We start from the raw sequence: 25,379 nt of genomic DNA, 5'->3' as shown, positions 1-25,379 counted from the left end.
AAAAAAAAAAAAAAAAAAACCTACTAAATGACAACTCCTCCAATGTCCTTCCAGACGTTTCCGGGAAAAGAAAGTAGATGAAGACCAACTCGAAGGCCAGCCAACAGCAGTAAACCAGGAGCCATCGCCAACTAATTCTATCCAACCCGACAGGATTGACATATGTAGCGAAGAATGCCGCCCCGCGGCCATAAAACTGGAACCAAGAGAGGCCACGAGAGCGACCGAAGTAAGGGAAGATTTCAACCAGGTAAGCTGTGTTGTCAGCGAATGCTCAGCAGAATATAGACGGGGACGTACTGTAAGTCAAAGCATTGTAGCCCAGGTTGTATGCCGGGGAGTAGGCAAAGATGAAGAAGATAGTCAAGATCGCGGAAGCCCTGACCCCTGTGGTCAAGAACCGCTCCATGGAAATAGTCCACCCAATATACACGCAAAGCAACGATGTGGCACAGATTAAATACATCGTCCGCCGCTTGAACAGAGGCGCCGTGAGGGCTAAGGTTGTACCAGTGACCAATCCCCAGCAAGCAATACCGATGTTGATCTTGGACTTAGTCACTCCGTCAGTGATGCCGACCATATCTAGCAAGTCGCTAAGATAGTACCTAGGCATAATCAGCAACGATCGCTATATCACAGGAAATAAGGCATACGAGATCAATGTATTTCCGGACCACTGGGTAAACAATCCCAAAAACGCGGAGATGAGCATCCGACGCCGCATCCCCGCGGTGCGGAACATGTCCCACCAGCTTTGTTTCGCCTGTTCGAGCTCGAGCTTGATGGTCCGTTCAATCTGGGCAATCTCCGCGCGCACGATAACGGAGTTTCGGTCTCCCTCAGCATGGTATCTGGCCAGAATGTCGAAGGCTTCTTCGTGTCGGTCTTTGCTGATCAAATATCGAGGGCTCTCCGGCAGGAAGCTATACACGTTAGGGAGATATTGCCAGTATGGGATTCAGCGCGACCCTGCACATACAAAACAAATACCACCTGGATCATAGCAGGAGCCAGTTGCAGCAGTGACGGGATCCTCCACGCCCAGTTGCTTGCGATAGTGACTGTGCCCAAACCGACGGAAGCAGCCACGATTTGGCCGATGAAATAGGATGAGTTAAACAAGGACGTGAGGATTGGTCGTTCCTTGGGATAACCGAGTTCACCGATGAGAGAAGATCCAGCCACAATGCAATATGGAATTCCGAATCCAAGTAACATGCGCGCTACTATGTACATTCCAACTATTCAAATTAGCACGCGATGTCTTCAACGAGTCAAAGATAGTTACCTCCGTTCGAGAACCCTTGTAGTAACGCACCCACCAAACTGATGCAAGACCCGAACATAATCGTCCATCTCCTTCCAAAACGTTGATTAATCCAGGGGACAAAGGGTAGAGCAAGGATAGCCCCAAGGGAATATGCCGCTCCTAGAAAGCCCTTGAGATTGGGCTCAACCTCGTACTCGGGCCTACCATCAACGGTATCACCAGTTAGGCGCCCGAAATCTATATATCTTGTCAGTAAGTGATTTCTTTTAGCAGTGAAGACACTAACATTTATTCCAGGTATATACGATCTGCACTGTGTTGATGATCTGTGAGTCAAACCCCGAGGTGATCTCAATGCCCATGCACGCGGGGAAGAGGATGAAGTATAACCGTCTCAGGTTGGGCTTCTTGTACCAAGGGATCCGGTCCTCAGCCAGCAAGTTGGCCAGGACCGGGTCCGCCACGTCTTCTTCTCGTTTCTTTCCCACTGCAACCATGTTGACGGCTTCCGGAGTCCTTAACCTTTGACAATGGGAGTGATCTAGACGCAGATCTTCTTTATATATCTAATATACAAAGACAGCACGAGCCAAGACGAGCCAAGAAAGACTCTTACCGCATACGAGACGGACATTACCACGACCAGTGATCGTCTCAGATACACTCATTTGCTGTTGGCCAGTGGGGAAGAGAAACCCTTGGACAGAGGCAGCAACCGAGGCCTCTGAGTGGAAAGCACACCGGAACTTAAGTGGGATTCCACCAATCGCTCCGGGTATCTCTACATTTAAGCCGGAGAAATCTCCCTAACCGACTGCCAAGAGGGGCCTAAGGGCCTGGGGTGTTATAGATTAGGAGTGAGTAGTGGTTGGAGGGACTGTCTTATACGAAAAAAGGATCACCTGCTTACCCCGGATTGTGTCAAAAGATCGGCTCGCTGGTGCCCCCACAGCATTAAGCTAAAGTCTGGGTAAATGGGTTCAAATTATCCAGAGTGGATCATCTTTGCGGCTAAGCTAAGGGTATAGATCACTGGTTATAATCCAAGCCAATACCTCGTCCGATCCACCCTGAATGTTCCCTTCGCCAAGATATTTTGACTTGATGTACCTATCAGAGCTTCGTACATACCCTCTTCGCTTTTCCACATGCCTTCGATTTCATCCCAGAAGCTTGTGGCGTATTTATCCACGCGAATATGGGCCACTCTTCCTTCCCCGGGTTGCAAAAGAACTTTGGTAAATCCGTGCAACTCCTTGGTCGGGCGAGGTGTGGGGGAATGAGGAGCGGAGATATACAGTTGGAGGACTTGCGCTCCAGCTACCTTGCCAGTATTCTTGATTTGTACAGCAGCCGTTAGCGGTTCCTCGGGTCTAAAGGATTCCTGGGAGAATACTACATCCGGGGACACGGTAAAGATCGTATAGGAAAGGCCGTGACTGCATAATTAGTAAAAAGTCCAACACCATGACAAAATAAACACATACCCAAATGGGAATAACACCTCCCGGCCGACCTTCTCGTAGTACCGATATCCAACATAGACATCCTCGCCGTACAGCACCCTTCCCCCCACGCTGGCGTAATTCAGGTAGGCTGGGTTATGTTTCACATCCAACGGCCACGATAGTGGCAGTTTGCCGGATGGGTTGACGTCCCCAAATATCACATCCGCGATACCATGACCCGTCTCATTACCTCCATACCAGGCCTGAACGATCCCTCTCGCCTTATCAGCCCAGGGCATCGTCACTGGCGTCCCGGACTGGTTAACAATCACTGTCTTGTTTGCCGCGACATCCAGCACAGAGGTGATCAACGCATCAATCCCAGGCGGAAGGTCCATATCCGAGCGGTCAAATCCCTCGGACTCCCATTCATGATTCAATCCGGTACAGAGAATCGTATAGTCCGCCTCTGCAGCTGCCTTGACAGCACTACGCACCATCTCTGTGGGATCGACATGTAAGCATGCTCCAAGGTGCGCTGCACCACCACCAAAGTGTACCACGCCGATTGCTTTCATAGGACTAGTATTCGCAGATCCATATTCGATTCGGACCTTGTAGGTTTGGCCCGCGTTGAGAGCCTTCGATCCCAGTTCTTGTACCGTTCCTTTGCCGAAGAATGCCGTCCCTCGGGTTTGATGCGTGGTATTGTCGACGACTAGTTCGTCATCGACGTACAATGTACCGGTGCCAAAGACTGTGAGGCCAAAGTCCCACACACCCGACGCATCTGGCGTAAAGTCACCTGTTAGCGTCGCATAGAATAGACCTCTGTTGAGCTCTGGCGCATTAAAATCCATAAGTTGAAAGGCGGTCTTCGACATCGGCTGTGTGGCGCGTAAAATACGCTCCTTAGTCCCTACGGGCTCGTTGTAAAAATGTATCACGGCATTACTAAGGAGCCGATCTATCACAGGTAGCATTTTATGCGCATAAGCGCCCACCTCGTGAAGAATCTCGGTGTGGGGAAGAGCTTCGCTCACAGCGTCGTACAATGAGACGGTATAGTACGGTTCCAGGGAAGCGCTGCCACCACCGGAGATCGCTGGAGTACGTACATGTGAGCCGATCAGGGCAATCTTCTTGATCGTCTTGGGCAAGGGTAGAAGATCATCCTTGTTCTTCAAAAGCACGATAGTGTTGGCACACAACTTTCGATTCAGCGCCCGATCTTCCGGATAGTCCCTTCCAGTTTCCACAGCGGATACCGGTGCTCTGCTTGCTTGCTGAACAAACTCAAGCACCTTTCGTGCGCGACTATCAATGGTGGACTCCTTAATCAACCTTGCCTGCACGGCTGATTCCACATATCGGCCTCGATACCGCGACGGACCCGGCATCTCCAAATCCAAACCGGCGTTCATTGAGTCAATCGTGGTGTAAGTTCCCAGCCAGTCACTCATGATAAGCGGATTCCACTTCCATTCCTGACGGACCATATCCAGCATCTCCTTACTCTCCACGACGTGCTTGCCGTTGATCTTGTTGTAGGAAGTCATCAGAGCCCCAGGACCCGCGTCACGGGCTACGATCTGAAAAGGTCGCAGGTAGATCTCTCTCAACGCACGTTGAGTGACAAGAACATCCACAGCCCTGCGCTCATGCTCCTGGTCATTGCCCACAAAATGTTTTACCGCAGAGATGACCCCGGTACTCTCACAGCCTGTGATCATCGAGGCAGCCATTCCTCCGGCGAGATGCGGGTCCTCCGCGAAAGATTCAAATCCCCGGCCGCCCAATGGTGATCGGGGCATATTGATTGTCGGACCAAGCCAACAGTGCGCCCCCTTTGCCAGACATTCTTTTCCAATCAGGACTCCCACTTCACGCAGTAGATCCTGATCCCAAGTCGACGCCAAGGCGGTGCCACAGGGCAAACAGGCAGCCGGCACACCGGCGAAGAACTTCGTGCCTCTTATACCATTGGGGCCGTCGGTGGAACGAACTGAAGGCACATTCAGTTCGGGAATGGGGTGGGTATGCCAGAAGTCGGTGCCTGGCTTAGTATTAGTGCTGACTCTCGGCCTAATGATCGGGGCGGGTGAGATAACCTGCGAGAAGGGCGATCTTGTCCTCCTGCGTGATCTGGGAGAGCACGTTATCTATGTCCAATGTCATTTTCGCGTCTAAGTACACATTTCTAGGAATGGACCCGACTCGTTTTATTACGAGTACATCCAACGAACAAGCCGTATCAATAAATACCCTGACGGCAGATCGACATCCTAGTGGATAACATGGCGGCCCTCGCCCCGAGATCCCGTCGGGTGGGGACGGACTCCGCACGTCAAACTGTCATTCATGGATAATTCGTGGGGGTTCAGTCTCAGAATTATTGACCCCGCATGTGGCATCAAGACAGGCGCCCCATCACGGTACGAGTATATGCCTTCATCTTGGGAGTTACCTTCCAGCTGCGTGCCACTGCGATGATGTTTATCCGGATCACGGGTTCTACCAAAGGTCCTTACCTAAGACGGCTAGCGTCGTCCCTGATATGATGTAGGGCTTAGGGCTACTGAAGTCAGCTTGGATCGATATCGATGTAGCTCACCTCCATGACCCTCAAACTTAAATAAAACATAGTTTGATAGCAAGAAATATCACGGATATTTCTGTAACGCAAATAATTGTCCTTGAGATACTCGTAGAGGCTTTTAAGACCTATTCCCGGAAGATATCCATAAGTTTGCTGATCGCTGCCATTTCTCCGAGAGAAGATATATATCTTCCAACCATACATTGACACTGAGCTTTCTAACTATATTCTGATTTAAGCCTCGGTCTACAATAGGAACCCCAAGAGCTCTCGGAGGATTGAGGACAGCATTGGATCAAAAGATCTGACACCAAGGACTTCTTAGAGAATTGTTACTGAAGACAGGCTATATGGGAAATTGTTCCGGCTTTGGGAACTGCAGTATATGGCGGACTATCATTATTCCGGCCCCGTTGGATTTGTTTATCGCGAGACGCGACGATCGGCTTTGTGGCAAAACTATGTCACTGAGGTCTTTATCATAGCGATGTGATCCAGACAGCACGCGTGTCGGCAAAAGCTAACATTATAAGCAATGACAGCGCGCATTGATGAACGCGATTAAGAACAGGCTGAATGAAACTGACTGCAGCGCTATCATTTAAGATTAGAACTATCACCCCGATCGAAACCTGTTGACTCTCGCGTTCCGCATCGCTCATACAATACGCGAAATGCAAAACTCGATCCCTTGTGCACCATCGCTGCCGATCGCTCCACCATGTAGGGCCTGTCGCCGAATTACCCGAAGTGTCAACCCATCCCGAACGGCCATCAGGATCGAGTGGACAATGACCCCCCAATCGCGCATTCATTGTTGGCGGTGAAACCTGGTCGGGGGAGGTCTGTCGAATGCGATACCTACGACAATCTCAGATCTGGTAGCATTGGACAAGATACCCATGGCAGTGTTGGCAATGGCGTCTTTGGTGATGAGAGGGTTACTAACCCTTGAGACATAGCACCACTGACCCTCTTGACGATGGAAGGCAAGGGAAAACGCACTGCCTTGATCGCGCTTTCGCTTTATAAGCGTTGATGAATCTGAAGATGAGCAGCGGGAAGTGGCTTGGCTGACGGAAATGGCTGGTGCTACACTTGGAGGGAGGCTTGCTATAGAATCTGGATATGGGCCTTTTCGTTGATGGGGGCTTCCCTGTGGAATAGCCCCTAGCCCTTGGATCACCCTGAACGATGGGGAGGTAGCGATGCCACTAAGGTTAGTTTAGATGTTAGGTAGTAGGGCGTTGTTTCTCCATAAGCAACACGTAAATTCCGCATACACAAAGCTTGTAGTTTCTATCAAGTTACGACCACGGGCTGCATTCTACCCGACGTCCGTACAGACCATTTCCGGCTTTTATATGCCCTTTGAGACTAGGCTAATCTATGCAGAATTAGAAAAAGGTATGGGGAATGATCTCAGCGACAGTTGCAGCGGTGTCTACCTATCAATTCATCCCATAGTCGAGCCATGCCAGACACCACGATCAGCTGCTCAGGAAAGTCTTGCTAAACTACGCCAATAGCAGAGTCCATTGCACATGTCATAAGCGTTATAGTCTGAGCTGAACTTTCTCTACTCCTGCAGAAGATTTTAAACTCATACAAGAGTAACCGAGACTGAGTGCTGCTTTATTTCGGGCAGTGGATCGGGGGGCATCTCTTCCTCAGGTTCTTCTGCCAGGACTCTTTTCGGGACGAACAGCCGTGGTGTCAGGTTGAAGACAGGCATCTTGCCCACAGAAGGCGAGAATCTCTCCAGAAACCGGTGCGATTTCTCCAAAAGGCGAAGGACGGTCATCAAAGCACCCCCAGACGTATCCTTTGTCAGGATTGGGGAGTCGATGATACCAACTCGCTCATAGACGTCACTGTCCTTGTCCGTACGTCTAACCAACAATCCGAACCGGTGATCCATGAACGGAGAAAACCCATGGTTACCATCTGGAAGGCGAGCGAGGAAGAGTACAAACAACTCGTGCTGGGGTAATACTGGCTCGAGTGTCATGTCAAATCCCGCGTGGAGGTAGAAAGACTCTTTTCCCACTTCCATTTCCACCACTTGATCAACGGTCGAATTTCGCAGAGGTGGTAAAAGCAACTCGGACAATGGAGGCCTATCATCTGCAGGATAGAGATTTTTGACTGGCAAGAGTGGCGCATGCAGACGAAGATACCCACCGCTGACAGTGCCATATAAATCGGGCCCGTCTTTCTTGACATCGCAGTCCACGAATGTTGCTAGTTGCTCGTAATCTGCAATGCCACGCTTCCACCTACATCTCTCGATAAAATGATATACAATAAATTGAACAGGTCCCTCGGCCGAGGCCCATGACCATGATGGGGCACGATACGACGTTGGCTTCTTGAGCGGCTCATCACGGTTCATTGCACACCATAGCAAACCTTCGACCAGGCCCTTCCTCCAGAGCCCAGCAAGGTAGACGTCCCTGGATGTCTGCGCTATTGCGTTTGCCACACCTGATAATGCAGGGAATCGGTCCGACTGGTGCGTGATGGAACGCTGGGTGTATTCCTCAATCATTTCGTACCATCCTCGATAGTTGACTTCCGAGTAGTCATCTGGGCGTGGGCCAAATATGGTCCTTTCGTTCGATGCCGTTCCTTTAAGACGGTCCAGATTATGGAGATTACCCGGTCTTAGATCCCCATCTTCAGCCCGGCTAATAGCTCGACACTCCCAGAAGAGCTGTCTTGCACCGTATAGTAGAATGCGCTGGGCGAGATACCGCTCTTGTAAGCACCAGGCTCTGCTCTGGAGTGGCTCTGATGAGACCGGATCCCGGCCAGACGTCCATCGCTCTCCAGCTGGAGGTAGTAGGGACAGAGCCAAACAGCTGGTGCGTCCGTTGTGAAGGGTTTTCGTCCAGTTAATTGAACCCGGATGAGCTCGAGGGCCAAGAAAACCTTGATCATCCGCATTTGAATTTGACGCTCCGAGCACCACGAAGGCATCCATGTAGACTTTCGCCATTCTGCCGGCTTCAACCTCCCAGTCATGCCGATCGTTCTGGACAATACAAAGTGTATCGATCCAGAGATACCGTATCCCAAGCTGACGTGTAATGAGGACCGCCTCTTGAAAGACTTGAGACATGTCCTCGATACGGACCTCTCGCTTGCGATCCTCCAGATTCTCAGTCGTTGTTGCGAATGGAATGCATTTCCCCCAGCAGTGACTCAAAGCAACGTAACGAGCAGCGCGATCAACTTTATTCTGGTCATCTCGAAGGCATACTAATCCTACATCAAGCCCCACTGGGCTGACATCAATTACCCGAGTTGGGAGTAGTGGTGGGTGCGAGGCGTCTGCACATTGCATCTGATGGTCATTGATGCATGAGTCCATCCAAGAATTGATGACCGAAAACGCCTGTTCACAGTCAGCTGATTGTGCGATAGTCCGGCCTAAGATCATTTCCGCCAAAGGGTCGTCTAAGAAGGATTAAGATTGAGTCGAACTTCAGAGGAATGGTGATTGCTAAAATTCCATACCATGATCGGTCGCTACACGAAACTCGGCTTGGAGAGTTAGACCCCATGAGACTCCCGACGAGATTGTGATAGTGAGGGTGGCGTTGGCCATTTCGCTACGCTGTGAGATGTCCCAGTCCTCCGCATCGTCTTCAGTTGATAGAGATGAGCGGAGTTCCAGCTCCATGATCATGGGGAACTCCAGATACCCTTCCCACTTGCGTAGAGGATCCTTCGTGTCCGTTTCCTTAGAGCTTGTCGGAGGAACTTCTCCACGGGCTTCCTGTTGTGCCGCTTCATGTTCGAACGACGTCTCCAAGCCTTGACGGACCAACTTGCAAAGCGCACAGTCTGACGGCGACGACGCAGTCAGTTCACTTAGAGATGAATACCATGGGATTTCCCACGACGACTGCGGCTCGTTTGACTCCTTCCAAAGGAGATGGCCTTGTTGGAGAAGGTCATGGAGCGGGATGGTCTTGCAGCGAGAACAGAGGGGATGCATGATTGGCAAGGAATGAATTGATTTGGGTGGGCAAATTTACAAATCCTCGTATACGAAGTTTCACACTAACCCTATTTTGTCCATCTGATCGGCCTTAGCTTCCTGCGCTGATCTCGAGGCAAAACTGATGGAGAAGAGTTGAGATTGTGTGCCTCACAAAGATTAGACCTTACAAAATTACCACTGTACATGCTTCCCCAAATGCTCACTATTCTTCCTCGGACTGCCATCTATAAGTCACAGATCCTGTACATGTTTCCCTAATCCTCAGAAAACAAGCAACGCAGCCCGTCCAGTCATAACTGCCAGGATCCCCGAAGAAACCACGAATATGGAAAACCGGCTCATGATATGGTTGCTAGTAGACTGCACCAGGCTGTGCACAATTCGAACGGCTACATAGGACCATGCCAGGAGAATGTCTATCTTGTCGTCCTTGCCGGCCAGGGCCAATACGAGGGCTATCGCGTAAAACTGGGTTGGTTGTTCCATGAGATGGTTGTAATTGTCTCCCTTCCATCGGACACTCGCCGGCGTCATCGCATCGAGTTCGCGCTTCGTTATAGTGTTTTTGATATTCAACTTGGAATATACTGGGATCCGTGCCTGGTACATCCAGCCCTCCATGACGAAAGTCCAGATATTGAGGGCGACGACAGGCGCCAAAAGGGAAGATACCTGGCCGGTGGACATCTTTGATTGGAATTGAAGCAATGTGTGTTGGAAGGAGAAGGTGGGATTTGGATTTTGATTCTGGCATCAGCAAGAAAAAACGTGCGGGCCGAGGAAGCATTTATAATCAATGAATATCCTCGGATATCAGTCACCTGATCCGCTGACGTGAAACGTTTCTGCCTTGACTATACGAGGTAAAAAGGACCAAAAAGTGGAGACGAGAGAATATTGCTCTATAGGAGATCGCTCTTGGACTAAGGCATAGAATGAAAATCTGTAATAGTATCACTAGAAACAAAGGCCTGCAATGCGGAGAACTCCATAGTAAAGGAAGAAAACGCCCGCAAGCAGATAGATTACTTAGCCTTCGAGCCCTGGGGGAACATCGAAGGGAAAGAGGTTACCAAAGTCTCCCAGACCAGTCGCAGCGAGAGAGTCAAATTCACTCCAGCTAGCCAGATCAGCGATATAAGACTCTGGGCTGATACCTTGTAGGGATCCCACTTCGGACTCTTGCGGTGCTGACGGAAATTGAAATGAACCCGCAGGCTGCACCCCATGATAGGATACTTGCGCCGAGCTGGGAAAATCATCAAGCCTGTCGCTTGTTACTGGGTATACTCTGGTATGTTGAGAGTCAGCCATGTTCCTTAACTGATTAAGCTCTCCGGGCCTTGATGTTCCACTCTCGGTTGCGCCCAGATCTGGCCTATCTGTGGGTGGGTGGTCGATTGATTCCAGGCTTCCCCGGATTGTAGCCTTTTGCGCCTCCTTGCGAAGCTCTTCCAAGACCATAACATAACGCTGGGAGAAGGATGACTGGGACCCGCATGATGCCAAGTCGTCTTGGCCTTGTTTTCCAGCCATATAGTACGTGGTATCTGCATCAGTTGTACTTTGGCGAGAGCGACTACGTATGTAGTGGACGTAGAGCACAACAATGGCGGAGAAGGCATAATAGTGGGTGAACTTCAACACCTGTCAGACCTTCAACTGATACTGAATGTTCGGGTTTCTTACCCAGAAAGCTCGGTACATCCTTCCCTTTGCAGACAGATCATGGACAATAGAAACAACCTTCATTGCTGCTTCCAAGCATGACTTAATATTCTGGTCAATCGTTCCCTGCAGCTTATCGTTCCGCCTACTAGGCTCTTTGGTGAGGAGTGTGAAGCCCTTCAAGAGAAACGGGCGATATAGCAAGATCTGTGCATGATAAAAGGCGAGATTTAAGACAGTGTATTGTCGTTGATAGGTAATCTTCATTATATTCACATTGGGAAGATCCAGGAACTCAGACAGTTCCTTTCGCCATTGTGCCATTTCAGCCCCGTATTTGGCTGCAGCCGAGGCTTGTGCCGTCAGGGTGGACCTCTGAATACCGTATAAGTCATGTAATACGCCGCTGATAATCTTGGATAGCTTCGCGTGGTAGACAGGGGCCAGCATAATGCTCTGAGAGCTAGAGGTTGGTGGAAGGATGGACGTCTGCGTTATCTGCCGATCTTCGGCAATCTCAGGGAATTCTTGGTCAATCTCGTCATCATGAAAGATGCGAGGGCGACCCAAAGCAGCACTTAGATAATTGTCCAAGCTATACGCACACCAAAAGACTCTCTTTGAGCACTCCTGTTCAACAAGGTTGACTGTACTCGGGTGCTCGCGTCGACGTTTCCGATGTAGGCCGATGGCGATAGCAAGACGAGCGGTGGTACCGAAGAGACTCCAGCAGTGGTTAATGCGAGAATGTGAAAGAAGATAGAAGCATTGTGCCAGACGTGCCTGCACACTGGTGACGCGAACGGGACCAGTCTCCGCTGCTAGATGGTGCTCCGACGCACCAAAGTAGACCGCACTGTTGAATGATGATGAGGGATCAGAGCCGTACTCGGAAAACCTGAATAGAGAAAACGCATTGCACTGCTGACAGACCTCATCCGTGAATCCTCCAATTTACCACCAGTCTCCGGCTTATACTGTGATGCTTGTGCGAAGACCATGAGGAGCAACGCTCTAATCTCCCGTTCTCCAGGCCCAGGAGAGTGAGGCTCCTGAAGACGGTTGTAAAATTCGTCAAGCCAGCATTCCACTTGCTGCTGGTGCAGGAACCGATGCGTGGGAAATGCAAAGTCAAAGTATCTATTGCATAGCTCTTTAGCTTCATTCTTGCTGGGCAGAAGTAGGAACGAAGGGTCCGATTTTGGTAGAGGAGCATCGCCAAAACTGAAAATGGGTGTATTCAATGGAAATGCGATGCTCTCATGCAGCCTTTTCTGAATACGAAGCAAGAACGAGACGCCTGAGGATGGTCCGACGTAATGACCTTCCATGTCAGTTTGATGCGGCTCCGGGGAGTCCCGCGACTGCAGGTTACTGGCGTCCCCATCGACACGAGACGCCGAATGACCTTCTATCACCTCTGTATCCGGGGATGCGGGCATCCGATCTACATCGGGGGCTGGTTTCTCTTGTATATGGCGGTCGGCAACATTGTTATTGCCCTTAGGTTGATGGAGCGTTGGGATCGGTGGCACCTTCCCTCTTGTATAGCTTGTGGTATATTCACAACTCTGACTAGAACGCTCACACAGAGAGCACGGAAGAGTACCTGAGCAGCGCAGCTTTTTCCTATATCAATGTTAGTCCCATTGAACTCGGATATCGTACCGGACTTTCAACGTGCCTTTTGCAAGCGTCGCACGCCCTGGTGACACGGACGCGCTCTTTGACGCATCGGCGCTTCTTCGGACGAGCACTAGTCGCCTCCATCAAAATTAAGAAGAAAGTGGTATATCCGAATGAAGGAGGTAATATATCTGGAATGGAAAAGGGGCAGAGGTTGAGTTACGGGACGGCAAAGCAAGGTGGTTTTCCGGAGGACGTTCAACCCCGCAATTATCCTCATGTCAAGCCCTAAGCCAGTGGGAACTAACAGCCTTGGAAGGGACGGGACGTCCAATTATCTCAAGGAGTTTGATTATAGACACTGCGGAGGATCCTACAAGGTGATCCATCCCTATCTCGTCCCAGCCATCGAGTCAAATCGGAAGTGTTGAATACAGCTCCATGGGAAAGCAAGCCTGTCTTGAGAAAGGTGACTGTTACTGCCAACATGCAAATCCCCCCAATTTGCCGAGTACCTTTCGCATAAAACCTATTATACCCAAGTTCACGTGAATCAGTATTGGCTACTTATCACTTCTTTCAAGCTAGTACGGAGTCATTCGCAAACACCATTAAGGTTGCCGTAATAGCTAGAGATTTATGATAGCTTTAGATGTGAACATACAGAGTCTGGGCCACTTTCTGCTATTTCCGATCTGTATTTTCCAAATCGTAGCCTAAATATGCAGTTTAAATGCTGTAGCCCAGAAACAGAGCCAAGCGTACAACCGAAGCCAAATTTAACCTCGGTCAATATGTGCTGAATAAACCCGGTTCAAGGTAGGGACTCAAACGTCAAAGATTCCTTGTCTGCTGGTGAACAAGCAACTGGGGCACTGTCATGGGGGACTATCGCCAACCCCATAGCCCACTGTTACTATCATTTCCGGGTTACCGGAAAACAATCCGGAAAAGCAAGAGGGGTTGGGATTTTCCGGCCCTAACTCGCCACTGTACTGAAGTCCTATGTGTTGAAAAAAGTTTTATTATCCTGCAGCAGAAATCAAATGTACGAACTAGTGGTAGTGTAAGTAGGAAAGGAGAATAATGACAACGAAGCAATGTACATTTCTCGCTACAAGGCGCTCCCAAAATTGTCCGCCTTTCGGCTTGATGCTAACGGTACTCGTACTCGATCTCCAGCCATGCAAGATGTGTCTCCCTTAATACTATCACACTAAACGCGCGCAACAGACTAAATCTCATTTTAATTCAATAGGCATAGAGGTTGATCACTCCCGAGTCGACTTCGCGAAGCTTTCTGTTCTCTCGCGCCAAGATTATTCGCATGACCCAAGCTAGGATGACCACCCCGACCGAGAATCCGATACTGCAATACATTGCGAGGGCAAACCGTGGAGCGTCACTGTCAGGCCAAAGGTATGGCGTATAGACGCTGGCCAGATTACCCAAGGTATTGGTAATGGCAATTGCGACAGCCTTCTTCTCATCTGTTTGGCCCAGCGTCGCAGCAGTCCACGCGATATTGATATTATTCACACCATAGGTGGCACCAACAAATAGAATCATGGCGAAGTACCGCGCACCAATATTCAAGGTCCCGCAGGCAAGCGCGAATCCAACAATGGCGAGGGCTTTTGAAACTGTAACATGCCAAGTACGTTCATTGAAGCGCCCCGATGACCATGACACTGCGACGGACGTGAATGTAGCCACAAGATATGGAGGGCAGGTGAGGACCAGTGTTATCGTGGAATTGAAACCAAGTGTCTTTACCACAGTCGGCATGAAGTTCTTGAATCCGTTCGCCGACAGATGTAGATTGCACATCAAGGCAAAGATCCATGTGCGGTAATCCATACAGGCTTGGCGGAGGCCAACCCACGTGCTGGTGCCTTCTTCTCTCTGCGTAGTGTCTCGTTTGATCCGTTCGTCGGCAAGCTGTCGCTCCTCAGTGGTGAGCCATGGTGTTGAGCGGGGTGCGTTGGGGAGAACGAAGAAGGCGACAGCAGCAACCCCAACAGTTACCACCCCTTGGATGAGAAAAAGCCATTGCCACCCTGCAAGGCCGTATTTCTTATCAAGGCCTGCAAAGACACCGGCGGCAATCAGACCCGAAAAGGCACTGGCGAGCATATTGCCGGTATAGAGGATAGCCATGCGGGTGGTCGCCTCCTTGCGGGTGTAGAATAAAGATATCATGAAAAGCGCCCCAGGGTAGAACGGTGCTTCGACGAAGCCGAGCAGTAGTCTACAGACGAGCATGCTGTGGTAGTCCTTGACCAGACATGTGAGAGTAGAGACAATCGCCCAGGCCATCATGAACCCAGCCATAAACCAGGAAGGCCTAACTCGATTGAGGAGCATGTTGGAAGGTACTTGGCCAAGAAGGTATCTAGGTCCGTAGGGTCAGTTGATGTATCATAGACGGAGCCATCGCTGTGGTCTTACCCAACAAAGAGAATGCTAATACAGGTATTGTACTCCGTCCCCTTTAAGTTTAAGTCTTCAGAGAGACTGTTGAGCTTGCCATTCACCATAGCATTGCGGTCAAGAAAGTTGAGGAAGTACATTAGCCAAAGGATTGGCTAGTAATCGTCAAAATGGTTCAATTTCCAGGGAGTTAGGGTGGACCAAACCATCATGTACAGATCAATCTTCCTCACCAAAGCAATCTCCTTGGGGTCGACTTTGGCGAACGATCCAAATCTGTCATACTGTGGGGTAGCCGATGCAGGCTTCTCAGGGTCCCCCAGGTACTCGACATGGTTGGTATTATCTTTATTAGTGCTAGCACGAAGAGGCGAGTCTGCCATTGCGGCTGAATTTCTTCTTAGAAAGAACAGTCCTTGATTGACAATGCTAACAGAGTATGGGCATGTCAACCAAAGGAGATGTCTGCTTTTATATCTCAATAGCTCGTGGGCTTGTGCTGATACGGAGGCTCCTATGTCTCCACATCTCCGCATCAAGATAATCCGGGGTAAATCAGTCCAAACACTATTCCCCACTGAGAACACAATTGCCGCCAAGAATGGAATGCCAAGCAGGTTGCGGGGGAGTCCAACCGTAAGCGATGTTTGTGAAGTCAAGCTGGAGGTCAATGTTCAACCTCCGATTGGATGTACAGATCATTATCGGATATGTCCATGGGTAACTGTACATTTCCGACACCCAATTGACCAAGCTTTCTTAATGCCGGAAAAAGTGCTGTGATTGCGCATGGATCACGTACCTGATGTGTAGGAAGCTAAGACTGTGTTGTGGGTTGACATTGTTCTGCCCAAGCAAAAGTCTTCTTTGATGATTGTGTTAAGCTACTGGATTGGGTCGGATGACGCTAGCCTGGCATAGACGATTGTCATTAATGATGATTTTCATAGGGAACTCGGAGAGCTACATGAAGACTTTAAGGATATAGTTTTAACCGTATCTATCTCACCCTGTATCATACTTTGCCTGTACAGCCCACATAAAGACAAGCTTGCCCTGTTTGGCCTGTCTTTCCCACTGACATCCAAGCGCATAGAGTTATATAGAGCCTTTTGGCATAATGAAGCGCCCGGCGAGTAGATCGAAAGTATGCAGCAAAGAACATTAATGGTCTGTGCGATTTGCGTAGATTCGATATCTCAGACGTTAATCACTAACCTCGGTGAGGGGTATACAATTTATCATGCCAGTGCCTGAAAGGCAATTCAGGTATTCAAATTGCGCATCGCCGCACTTTAGTACTGAAACCTCATGCCATGTCCGAAACTTCCGTTTATCCCCGAAAGTTTTTGCATGGCGGATGGCACCAGTATATATGGCCAGATGCGATGGATGCTTCTTGGCCCAACTTTCCAGATCAGCCAGGCTTCTGAAGAATCCAGTCACGCAGGATTCGTTTGACTGCCCTGTCCAATGGGGCGAAGACGTAGGAACGTTAGATAGGTACCTCAGTCCCATGGAGCCCGTCTCGGCGGGGTTTTGCCACAAGTATGCCAGCCCTTCCCGGAGAGTCGGTTCCAGTTTCTCTTCGTAGGAACGTTTTTCGTCGTCGTCGCAGTTGTTCCAGAATTGACCAGTCCGTATATGCACCACATTATGGACGTTGGTACCTCTGAGGCGCTTGCCCAAAGAGAGCGAGATATTGTCAGGAACAGCTGCCCCTGTGGGATTCACATCCCGCTCAAAGAGGTCAAATGCCGAATCAGGGATTCGATCCCGAGCGGCGCCCCAGTATGCCGAGTATGAATGCTCTACGGTCTTTGTGCCCGGTAGACGAGCCAGGCCAGGGAGATAGTCTGTTCCCGAATAGTTTGTCTCCAGACGAGAAACATGACTGACAAACCTCTCACACCAGAGGCCCACTGTCGGTTGAACGGACTTATCGAGCTCTTGGTATCGTTGAGTGAGATTCAATCGATTGATACTCTCCTCATACTTTGATTCCGCATCCCAGTAGCATACGAAAACGAGTGACTCTGGGGTGTCGTCACCGTCAATGACCCGAAAACGCTCCACCGCAGCAGGCGCGTTGTTCTGGTCTTCAGCAAGCCAGAGCTCGATCGCTGGGAGGCACTGCGTCAGCCCAGTATCGAGTCCGTTATGTCGTTGAATTCCAATGTATGCAGTAAATACTTTATCTATGCTGTTTCCAAAGTGGGTATACCATCGAGGTATAGGGGGAACATGATTAGCTGGTCGACGCAGAGGAAATCTTCTGGCGGGACAATCCATAACTGGCGGAGTAAGAGGTGGGATAATCACTTGCGATACAGACGCTCCTCACTGACGGGAGCACGCTACTTTAGTAGTCCATAAGGTTACATCAAGTGGATTTTGATGGATCCATTCTCAACAGTGGAGCAACTGGGGTTGGTGACGAGATCTTCAGCCTTCTAATTCTGGATGTCAACATGTCAGTGGCGGAAGGAAAGCGGAACGGGAGCGGAACGGACCGGAAGACCCGATTGGAGGCCGGAAACGGAGATGTTCCGAACCGAGGCCATCTTGATTGATGTTGAGTCGTGACCTCCCCAAGCCCTCGTTGTACACGGTAAAAAGGATTCTTCACTGAAGTTAGTAATACTGCTCGCATCTTTGTCGGCATAGGGTCATGTAGAGAACGATCTCTTTTTGCTGTGGATCGAGTACAGTGCAAAGGAGATCCTCTTACGCTGCTCAGTTAAGTTTCTTGGCTTGGGGTAGGTTTGGGGAAGCATAATGGTCTTTGCTATATATACTATCCTAGCACCCCTTGCCTCCTCGTTAAATACGTCTCTAAGCATCGAACAGTCATAATGGCCACTCAAATTAGACTTGCTGCTGCCCACGTCGCCCCCATCTTTCTCTCAGCTCATGAAACAACTCACAAAGCAATCCGGTTGATCGAACAGGCCGCTAGAAACAAGGCAAACCTCATCGCTTTTCCGGAATCTTTCATATCTGCATTTCCCATCTGGAGCGCCCTGCGCCCACCGACCGAGAACCATGACCTCTTCCAGCGGATGGTCCGGGAATCCATCCACGCAGACGGGGAGGAGATACAAGCGGTCCGCGCGACCGCGAGGAAGTGCAACATCATAATCAGCCTTGGCTTTTCGGAAAAGACCCGCACGAGTAGTGCAACATTATTTAACTCAAATATGATCATCGACAATCAGGGAGATGTTCTCGTCCATCACCGGAAACTCGTGCCAACTTTTTTTGAGAAGCTGACATGGTCGCCGGGGGATGGCTACGGATTGCGAGTTGCGGATACGAAGTTTGGGAAGATTGGGTCTCTTATCTGTGGGGAGAACACCAATCCTCTGGCTCGATATGCTCTCATCGCCCAGGGCGAGCAGATTCATATCTCGACCTGGCCAGCCATATGGCCGACCCGGTCGCCATCGCAGTCCGGCGTGGAAGAGCACAATCCACAGCCCGGCGCGGCAGAAAGGCCAAACTATGACAATATCGCCGCGAACAGAATCCGAGCTTCAGCCCATTGCTTCGAAGCGAAATGCTTCGGGATTCTCTGCGCCGCGGTGTTGGGACGCGATGCGATTGATATGATTGCGTCCAGTACATCTAGTCTCCAACAGTCCATGGAGCAATCCCAGCGAGCAGCGACTATGTTTCTCGACCCGACTGGGGCACCGATACGGGGATTCGTGATAGACGAAGCTACTTCAGCTTCCCATTCTGCCGATTTCCTCCAGGCTCAGGAAGGGGTCCTGTACGCTGATGTTAATTTGGATGACTGTATTGAGGGCAAACAATATCACGATACCGCTGGTGGCTACCAGCGGATGGACGTCTTCAATCTCCAAGTAAATCGGACCCGTCAACAACCAGTACGATTTACTCGCGTAGTTGATTAGAAGACAGAATCAAATAGCAGTTGGGGGTAGCTTCGGTCAGCATGTGCCAGGCTTTTACTGCCACAATCTTATTCAATGACCAATAAATACGCAAATACCGTGATCATTTATTCATATTATCTCTATGTTTCAAAGGCATAACTAGCATTAGTCCCCCAACCCAAAAACCGGACGCATATAAACAGCCTGGAAATGATTGACAGAGCCAAGTTTATCACAGAACGAAAGGGAGTAGCGCGGCTATTTATCGCCTCGCCGATATCTTCGTTGGCGACCAATTTCGGAGCCCCAAGCCCTCCAAGCCTACCCTAGACAGCACCGTAACCAGCAGCTTGGAACAATGTTTATATGTGCCCGTGGGACTCGTCCCTGCCAGGAGGCCTTCGAACGAGCAACTAAGAAAGCAGGCATAAGTCCAACAAAAGCCCAACAGCGACAATGGCATCCACTAAGCAAGGTCCCTTCCCCGTGACCACGCCCGGCTCTCACATTGTGCGCGTCGCCGCTGTGAGGGCTGAAGGCTGCTACTTTGACTTGCCTGTCGCCGTGCAGAAGACCTGCGATCTGGTCATCGAAGCCGCCAAGAAAGGCTGCGACATGATTGCCTTCCCGGAGATTCTGGATTCCTCCAACAGACCCATAGAAATTCGGACATCTGGCGGCCTGTATTGACTAACTAGAAGCCCACTCTGTCCCGGAAGTATCGTACTACTAAAAGAGCGTAATAAAATCCGATCCAAGATTGAGAACCCTTTACATAATAAGTGTGGGAGTTAGCTGAATTAAGTTCAACGTCCACCGGCTGGAGCTTTGTTGTGCCCAGATGTCTGGTAACGTCCGGACAGCTGCAGCAATATTTTCAAATTTTGTCTTTGCAAAAACCTGGTTCATCCGTTCGGTGAAATAGTGCCGGTGTTCTGGGTCAGAAGAATCCGCAGCAGCGATGAAGCACACCCAAACAAGGGCATGAGCACCTTCCTCGTCAGGGTCGACGCGTGACACTAACTGCTTCAAGCTCTCGAGTCGGTTCCACAGGTCGTGCTTGGTAGTAGCTCGGAGGATGTAAATTTGGGAAGCTTCTATAAAGGCCTGTCTGACCACCGAAAGAACCCTATTGTGCCTGGAGTCGGGGGGAAGTTCATAGTCGGTCCAGTCGAGGTAGTGATCCGGGTGAAAGCCTAGGGCATCCATGCCTTGGGTTTCATTAAGTAACGGCTGTCCGAGGAACTGAAACCTGTACTAGTCATCAGCGTCAATCCGAGAAATACAGGGCACTGCCGACTCACATGTGGGTTTGTTGTATAAGAAAGCGATAGGCTGACGTCTTCTCTATTTGACAGAGGCTCGGCATCAGGGAGAGTAGCGTGCGCAGCAAATGAGAGTACTGGGGACTGCCTGTGATGGTTTCACCTACTAAGAGCACAATGAGGATTGCCCACGTGCGAAGATTAACAATGCTGTCTGAGGTTGCCTGTAAAGAATCGCGTCGAAGTCGGGAAATGATCGCTGCACGGCCAATTTCTGCCATGTCTTGGAAACCTGGATGTCGTAGAGCCAGGTGCTGAGCCGCCACAACTCGAATCGCCCCACGTAGGACTTCATCTTCGCATGCTAGAGGTAGGAATATGTCCCGGTAGCCATTGGAAACATGATCGAAGATGACCATGACTGGAGCTACTTCGCTGGCGACTGGCACGTGTTAGTCGCTGGGTAGGAGCTGAGAGAGGTGTATCTTACAATGCGAAAGGAACATTCGGTCTTCAGGACCTAATGATGGAATCCATGGAATCACTGTGCTGCACGAGTTCGGAGCTGGTGACGGCCTGTCAAGACAACGTTCTCGTTCATCCGCGTCGGAAGGGTCGGAACTTTGTTGCCATTCCAGCCGACCTTGCTGGTTTGTGGCACCATCAGAATACTTGAGTGACTCGAACTGAGTTTCTTCACCTGGTGTATCTGGTGCTATTAGGATTTCACTGCCACGAGGCACTTCGGACTTTTTCTGAGACCCAGAATCAAGCCAAACTTGGCCATCCTTCCCCTCATTTACGGTCGGATATGTTTTAGCCTTTGCGGCTGCTGTTCCAGGCTTCCGCTTGGTACGCTTTGGGCCATCATCCTTCCATCGGATCTTCTGAGGTCTTGGAAGCCCCGTGGGTGACTGATTATTCGATTCCGATTCCGGCGGCACTGTGGCAGGAATCGCACATCCTTTCAGTTTCCCGCGTGTAGCTACGCCTGAGGAGAAGCGGAACCGACCGAGTCCCGAGCATTCAATCCCCTTTTTCTGACACTTGAAGCAGGTAGGATGGGCGCCGTCGCAGACAATCCGTCGCTTGGTACACTGAAAACACCCTGCAAGAGCACGTTAGCCGGATGACCTCGAAGCCCTGGGAAAAGACAACGTTGTCCGAAAGCGCACCTCGAGGCTTAACACTTCTGGAGCTCATCTAGTCTGGTGTTACAGACTGGTATAGAATGAAATGGCATTGTAGGAAAGCTTGAATGAATGCTGGAGATTATCTTGTGGGGAAATCCGACCTTACCCTGGTTACCGATCTTATCTTATCACCTCGGATTAAGGATATTCCGATATCATAATCTTATATCGTCTCCCCCACAGTTTCCCCTTTCCAGCTTTTGATCCACGATTCCCCCGCATGGATTAGCGTGCTATGTAGTAGTATGCTCTCTCTAGCAGCTGAGAGATATCTGTTCGGTGGAAATTTCCTACAAACGGCAGCCTGAAACCCGATTGGTTCGGCTGTTGCTCTGGTTAGCTTAGGATTTTGAGGACTCACATGAGGTGAGCCTGTCACTAGGGATAGGCCCTCTGACCCTCTCAGAGCGCTGATTTTAGCTTTGCGCAAGTAGTAGGCTGGGTAATACAGTTGCTATTTATGCGTTTACAAAAAATACAGAGATACCCAGGATTTTGACGTCTTAGACTATTTTCCATTGTTGTTATTAGCACCATGGTCATGAACAATATATAGACATCATCTGAGGTAGAAAAGAACTAGTGGCGTCACGCGCACTAAGCACAATAGACTATTCGTACAGAGGGAGGCGAGAGTACAGGTCAAGGAATGACAGGTCTTGATCGATGAAGTCGTCTTGGCTGAAGTGCATAAGGAGCTCGTCTGAAGCCGGCCCGATATTCTACATGATGCAGTTAGTATACCAGAAATCTAGAGAGACGGTGGGGGCGACTCTAACATGGTCTCCTACGCACAGGGTACTAGCTGTCTCCAGCATGTAGAAGAAAATTTGTCACAGTAGAGGGAAGGATACCCAGTGTATCAAAAACTGTGAGCGGTCTCTCGATGCAGCAGCGGGCTTTCTGGGTCATCAGGCTGTTTTTGCCAATACACTTCATGATGCTCAGAGATTCTTCTATCTCCTGTCGCATCTCAGCAACCGACGCGGTACCGAAGACGTCCGGGTCGTGCTTTTTGAGAATAAGCATTGCAAAGTAATGCAAGGTCGCCGTCAACACTAACCTATTTGTCAGCCAGGGACCTCATGGCTGTTGGATATACTACCATACTGGTATAGTTGCATGTATACCATGCAGCGAACGTGTTGGCGAATGTCCTGTGAGTCGTGCTAAGGCAACTAATTATCCCGGAGAGTTTGCGTACCGCGTCCCAGTCGTTCTGCAATACTTGAGGCAGTCTGTCCGTCAAGCGACCGAGTATTTGAGGCGCAGCTAGACCATCTGCGAGCAAGATCAGAAAGTACGCAATTAAGGGAAAGTTGAAAATCATGCGCAGCCGGTAGTACTGTATCGTTAGCAATATGCGCACAGCTACATGACAGTCTGTCGCTGTCGGTGATGATGCAAAGGAAGTGGTCAATAAACTGCTTGGTGTGAGGATACACATTGAAGGCCATTTCATGCAAGCATCGTCCGTCGAGTAATATCTGGCTGGAGCTTCTATAAAATCCGAGCCGCATGATCTGGAGCCAAAATCATTTAACTTTTTCATTTCTGCGGGCGAGGATGGAGAGGCAGCCCTGTGCCTCTGGATTGGAGTCAAGAAAGGTGTCGATAATAGTTCAGGAAACACAACCTTTTACCCTGGTGACTATACCCGTAGCCCAATATTAACTGGGAGTACAGAAAGTATCGTTATACCCCATAATCTTCTCGGGGAAAAGCTCCTACTGGTGAGTAGTCTTTCTTTCTTTCTTTTTTTTTTCTCTTTTTTGTTCTACCATACAGGAGAATTACAGCGCTAAAAGCTCTACCGGGGAAGAGAAAACCTCAAGAGAAAATTTCCCAACTTAACAGCAGAAGTCAATACAAGTAAAGATAAGGCTATACCAAGCAAGTCCACACGATCTACTCAGGGTTCCTGGGAATTAATTATTTCGTTAGATACTTATCAAGCAGAGTGTGACTTAGTATTTTAGGATTATTACCAGCCGAGTGAAACTTTTGTGGAGTCTATTAGTATCTTAGACCTACACCAGAGAACGCGCAATGAAATCAGATTCTCGGCAAAACTTAAAGATGCGAAAAAAAAAAAAATGCTACTGTCTCAATTCATTGTGGAATAGCGACAGGTAGCAGTCATGCCGCAGCTATTGTGTACAAAGCGACATTCAGATTATGAAATGGTCGGAGATATATAGTAAGTACGTTACAGAGGGCACAGCTTATATAACTTTTAAATGGGCGATTAGAGGGAAATAGTCGAATAATGTCAAGGACAGAGCAAACCCGAACACTATTAGGGTGTATTGGGAAAATGACAAGAACTGGCCCATCAGTGGTACAGGGACGACAAAGAGCGGGACTATAGGTGTGTATGAGATATTCGAAAATTTCCGTACCACCTCCAAGTCGTCTTACAACTCTCCTGATTTTCTTAAAACCAACGTTCCAGTGCCCAAAGTTGAGAGACATATATGGAATTCATTGGAATATTTCCTCACGACGAACTTGCTTTACCCGGGAAGACAGATATTCAAGGCGCACAAAATCGGCAAGTAAGATAGCAAGGGTCTGGCGGTTCCCTTTGATCTGATACGGGTAATCTCAATACAACTACTCAGTAATCTGTTTGCTGGTCAGAGTATGATTTACTAAGTTTTCTGTTCCATTGCACTTGTCGGGTAATATTGTCTCAGACTGTAAAGCTATATACATAAGTTATCTGATTAATAAACAATACCTTGTGAGATTGCAAGTAGCGGTATGCTATGAGAGGTAGAGAGTTGCCGACCTTCTGTAGGTCTGGGGGGTAGCTACGGTCTTTATATACACGTTGGGTCAGGCAGCCACTTGTAGTGGATCTGCAGGGTTCTCCTACACCCGGTAGCTCTCCTACGTAGCAGTACATCGTAGCCACGATCACACTTGCCTATTTAGATATAGTAGCGTGTTTTTAGGGGCTTTTTTTTTTTTTAGGTCAGGTCAGCCTAAATCAACGCGGGTTCGGGGCGGGTGCAGGGTTATCTACCAAAAACCCGCCCAGAGCCACGTTAGGGCTGGGTCCCAGATTTTGGACCTGCCCCCAACCCGATAACAACTCTATAATAGAATATATAGAAAGGTAAAGACTCTAGAGCTTTGGAATAGAAATTCGGCCCCTTCGGGTCTTTATACAATCGTGTTGCCTACTAAAATTCTTCTTCGGCGGTAAACTAGTTGTCTGGAGTCAAAGTTACAAATATAACTACAGGAGATATACTGAACACAACAACAGCTCTAATTACATAGCACATAAAAGGCTATAAGTTTAATTCAATAATCATTTCAAGAACGTAAAACTATAGGATTGGGAGAACTCGGGATCACGTCACACTCTTATATATAAGCCTGATACCATAGGTCTGTCTACTGGAGAGTAACCGAGTCTAATTTAGGGTTGGCAGACGTATTATACACAACACTAAATTAATTGGAACTCAGTACACAGTGTCTTTGTTTTAAATATATTCATAAATCCCTTTTTCTTTCCTTCAACGGCCTCTCCTGACATATGCTCATACACTGTGGTGGTTAGTAATAAATCAAGTAAAAACTGAGCTGGTCGAGCAACAAAAACAGAGTGAACTATTTTAGAAGGCTACAAAGGGGAAGTCTAGGAGTAACCGCTTACCGTACGCTTCGCCAACAACCTGGAAGGCATCACCTTCTTGTCTCAAAATCATTGGAAAGTTGCAACCGGCCAGGATAGTGACAATATCACCGCGGCAGGTGCGAGAAGGCCCTACGCATAGGTGTCCAGCAGAGGATACGAAAAACAACCGCCTCAGCATCACATTGTGGAGTAGCAGCTCCCCCTCCTCATTGAAGTCGTATTCCTCGGGGATAAGTTGCGACCCAGCTCGCAGAATGAATCTCAAACCCTGGTCGGTCAGTGCTACTGGTCTAACCAGGTTCAGG

At 49.3% G+C, this 25,379-nt stretch overlaps 9 protein-coding genes across 9 annotated transcripts; 2 read left to right on the top strand and 7 right to left on the bottom strand.

Moving 5' to 3' along the window:
• Positions 1-578: 578 nt before the first annotated feature.
• Positions 579-1,196, top strand: BDV27DRAFT_136066 (uncharacterized protein; the record flags this gene model as incomplete). Its single annotated transcript, XM_032068679.1, has 3 exons — positions 579-608; positions 657-926; positions 983-1,196. Coding segments are annotated over exons 2-3 (343 nt in total), but the record flags the coding sequence as incomplete, so codon positions are not given.
• Positions 1,197-2,309: 1,113 nt separating this feature from the next.
• Positions 2,310-6,280, bottom strand: BDV27DRAFT_149559 (beta-glucosidase H; the record flags this gene model as incomplete). Its single annotated transcript, XM_032071077.1, has 5 exons — positions 2,310-2,712; positions 2,761-4,777; positions 5,446-5,542; positions 6,079-6,165; positions 6,221-6,280. 5 exons carry the CDS (start codon positions 6,278-6,280, stop codon positions 2,310-2,312), a joined length of 2,664 nt encoding a protein of 887 aa, XP_031922560.1.
• A 643-nt stretch (positions 6,281-6,923) lies between these two features.
• BDV27DRAFT_149558 (HET domain-containing protein) lies at positions 6,924-9,014 on the bottom strand (the record flags this gene model as incomplete). The annotated part of the gene is made up of 2 exons (XM_032071076.1): positions 6,924-8,755; positions 8,843-9,014. 2 exons carry the CDS (start codon positions 9,012-9,014, stop codon positions 6,924-6,926), a joined length of 2,004 nt encoding a protein of 667 aa, XP_031922559.1.
• Positions 9,015-9,370: 356 nt separating this feature from the next.
• BDV27DRAFT_54001 (MAPEG family protein) lies at positions 9,371-10,077 on the bottom strand. Its single transcript, XM_032076889.1, has one exon. It carries the CDS (start codon positions 10,017-10,019, stop codon positions 9,594-9,596), a length of 426 nt encoding a protein of 141 aa, XP_031922558.1. The 5' UTR covers positions 10,020-10,077; the 3' UTR covers positions 9,371-9,593.
• A 284-nt stretch (positions 10,078-10,361) lies between these two features.
• On the bottom strand, positions 10,362-12,770 carry BDV27DRAFT_162607 (transcription factor domain-containing protein; the record flags this gene model as incomplete). The annotated part of the gene is made up of 4 exons (XM_032073419.1): positions 10,362-10,970; positions 11,022-11,856; positions 11,934-12,629; positions 12,703-12,770. 4 exons carry the CDS (start codon positions 12,768-12,770, stop codon positions 10,362-10,364), a joined length of 2,208 nt encoding a protein of 735 aa, XP_031922557.1.
• An 876-nt stretch (positions 12,771-13,646) lies between these two features.
• BDV27DRAFT_53976 (putative MFS transporter) lies at positions 13,647-15,342 on the bottom strand. The gene is made up of 2 exons (XM_032076888.1): positions 15,078-15,342; positions 13,647-15,021 (listed from the first exon to the last, which is right to left on the bottom strand). The coding sequence occupies exons 1-2, from the start codon at positions 15,197-15,199 to the stop codon at positions 13,878-13,880; spliced, it is 1,266 nt and encodes a 421-aa protein (XP_031922556.1). The 5' UTR covers positions 15,200-15,342; the 3' UTR covers positions 13,647-13,877.
• Positions 15,343-15,986: 644 nt separating this feature from the next.
• Positions 15,987-17,485, bottom strand: BDV27DRAFT_53968 (phenylacetaldoxime dehydratase family protein). The gene has a single exon (XM_032076887.1). The coding sequence runs from the start codon at positions 17,349-17,351 to the stop codon at positions 16,266-16,268; it is 1,086 nt and encodes a 361-aa protein (XP_031922555.1). The 5' UTR covers positions 17,352-17,485; the 3' UTR covers positions 15,987-16,265.
• A 429-nt stretch (positions 17,486-17,914) lies between these two features.
• BDV27DRAFT_162604 (carbon-nitrogen hydrolase) lies at positions 17,915-19,651 on the top strand (the record flags this gene model as incomplete). Its single annotated transcript, XM_032073418.1, has 2 exons — positions 17,915-18,952; positions 19,394-19,651. The coding sequence occupies 2 exons, from the start codon at positions 17,915-17,917 to the stop codon at positions 19,649-19,651; spliced, it is 1,296 nt and encodes a 431-aa protein (XP_031922554.1).
• A 40-nt stretch (positions 19,652-19,691) lies between these two features.
• BDV27DRAFT_53958 (Zn(II)2Cys6 transcription factor) lies at positions 19,692-21,463 on the bottom strand. Its single transcript, XM_032076886.1, has 4 exons — positions 21,402-21,463; positions 20,717-21,334; positions 20,266-20,668; positions 19,692-20,213 (listed from the first exon to the last, which is right to left on the bottom strand). The coding sequence occupies exons 1-4, from the start codon at positions 21,427-21,429 to the stop codon at positions 19,733-19,735; spliced, it is 1,530 nt and encodes a 509-aa protein (XP_031922553.1). The 5' UTR covers positions 21,430-21,463; the 3' UTR covers positions 19,692-19,732.
• Positions 21,464-25,379: the final 3,916 nt, after the last annotated feature.

The sequence above is a fragment of the Aspergillus caelatus genome (assembly GCF_009193585.1).
Source record: "Aspergillus caelatus strain CBS 763.97 unplaced genomic scaffold BDV27scaffold_261, whole genome shotgun sequence".
Classification (NCBI taxonomy): Eukaryota; Fungi; Ascomycota; class Eurotiomycetes; order Eurotiales; family Aspergillaceae; genus Aspergillus; species Aspergillus caelatus.
The sequence above is the reverse complement of the archived record's forward strand: the minus strand, read 5'-3'. Positions and strand labels throughout refer to the sequence as shown.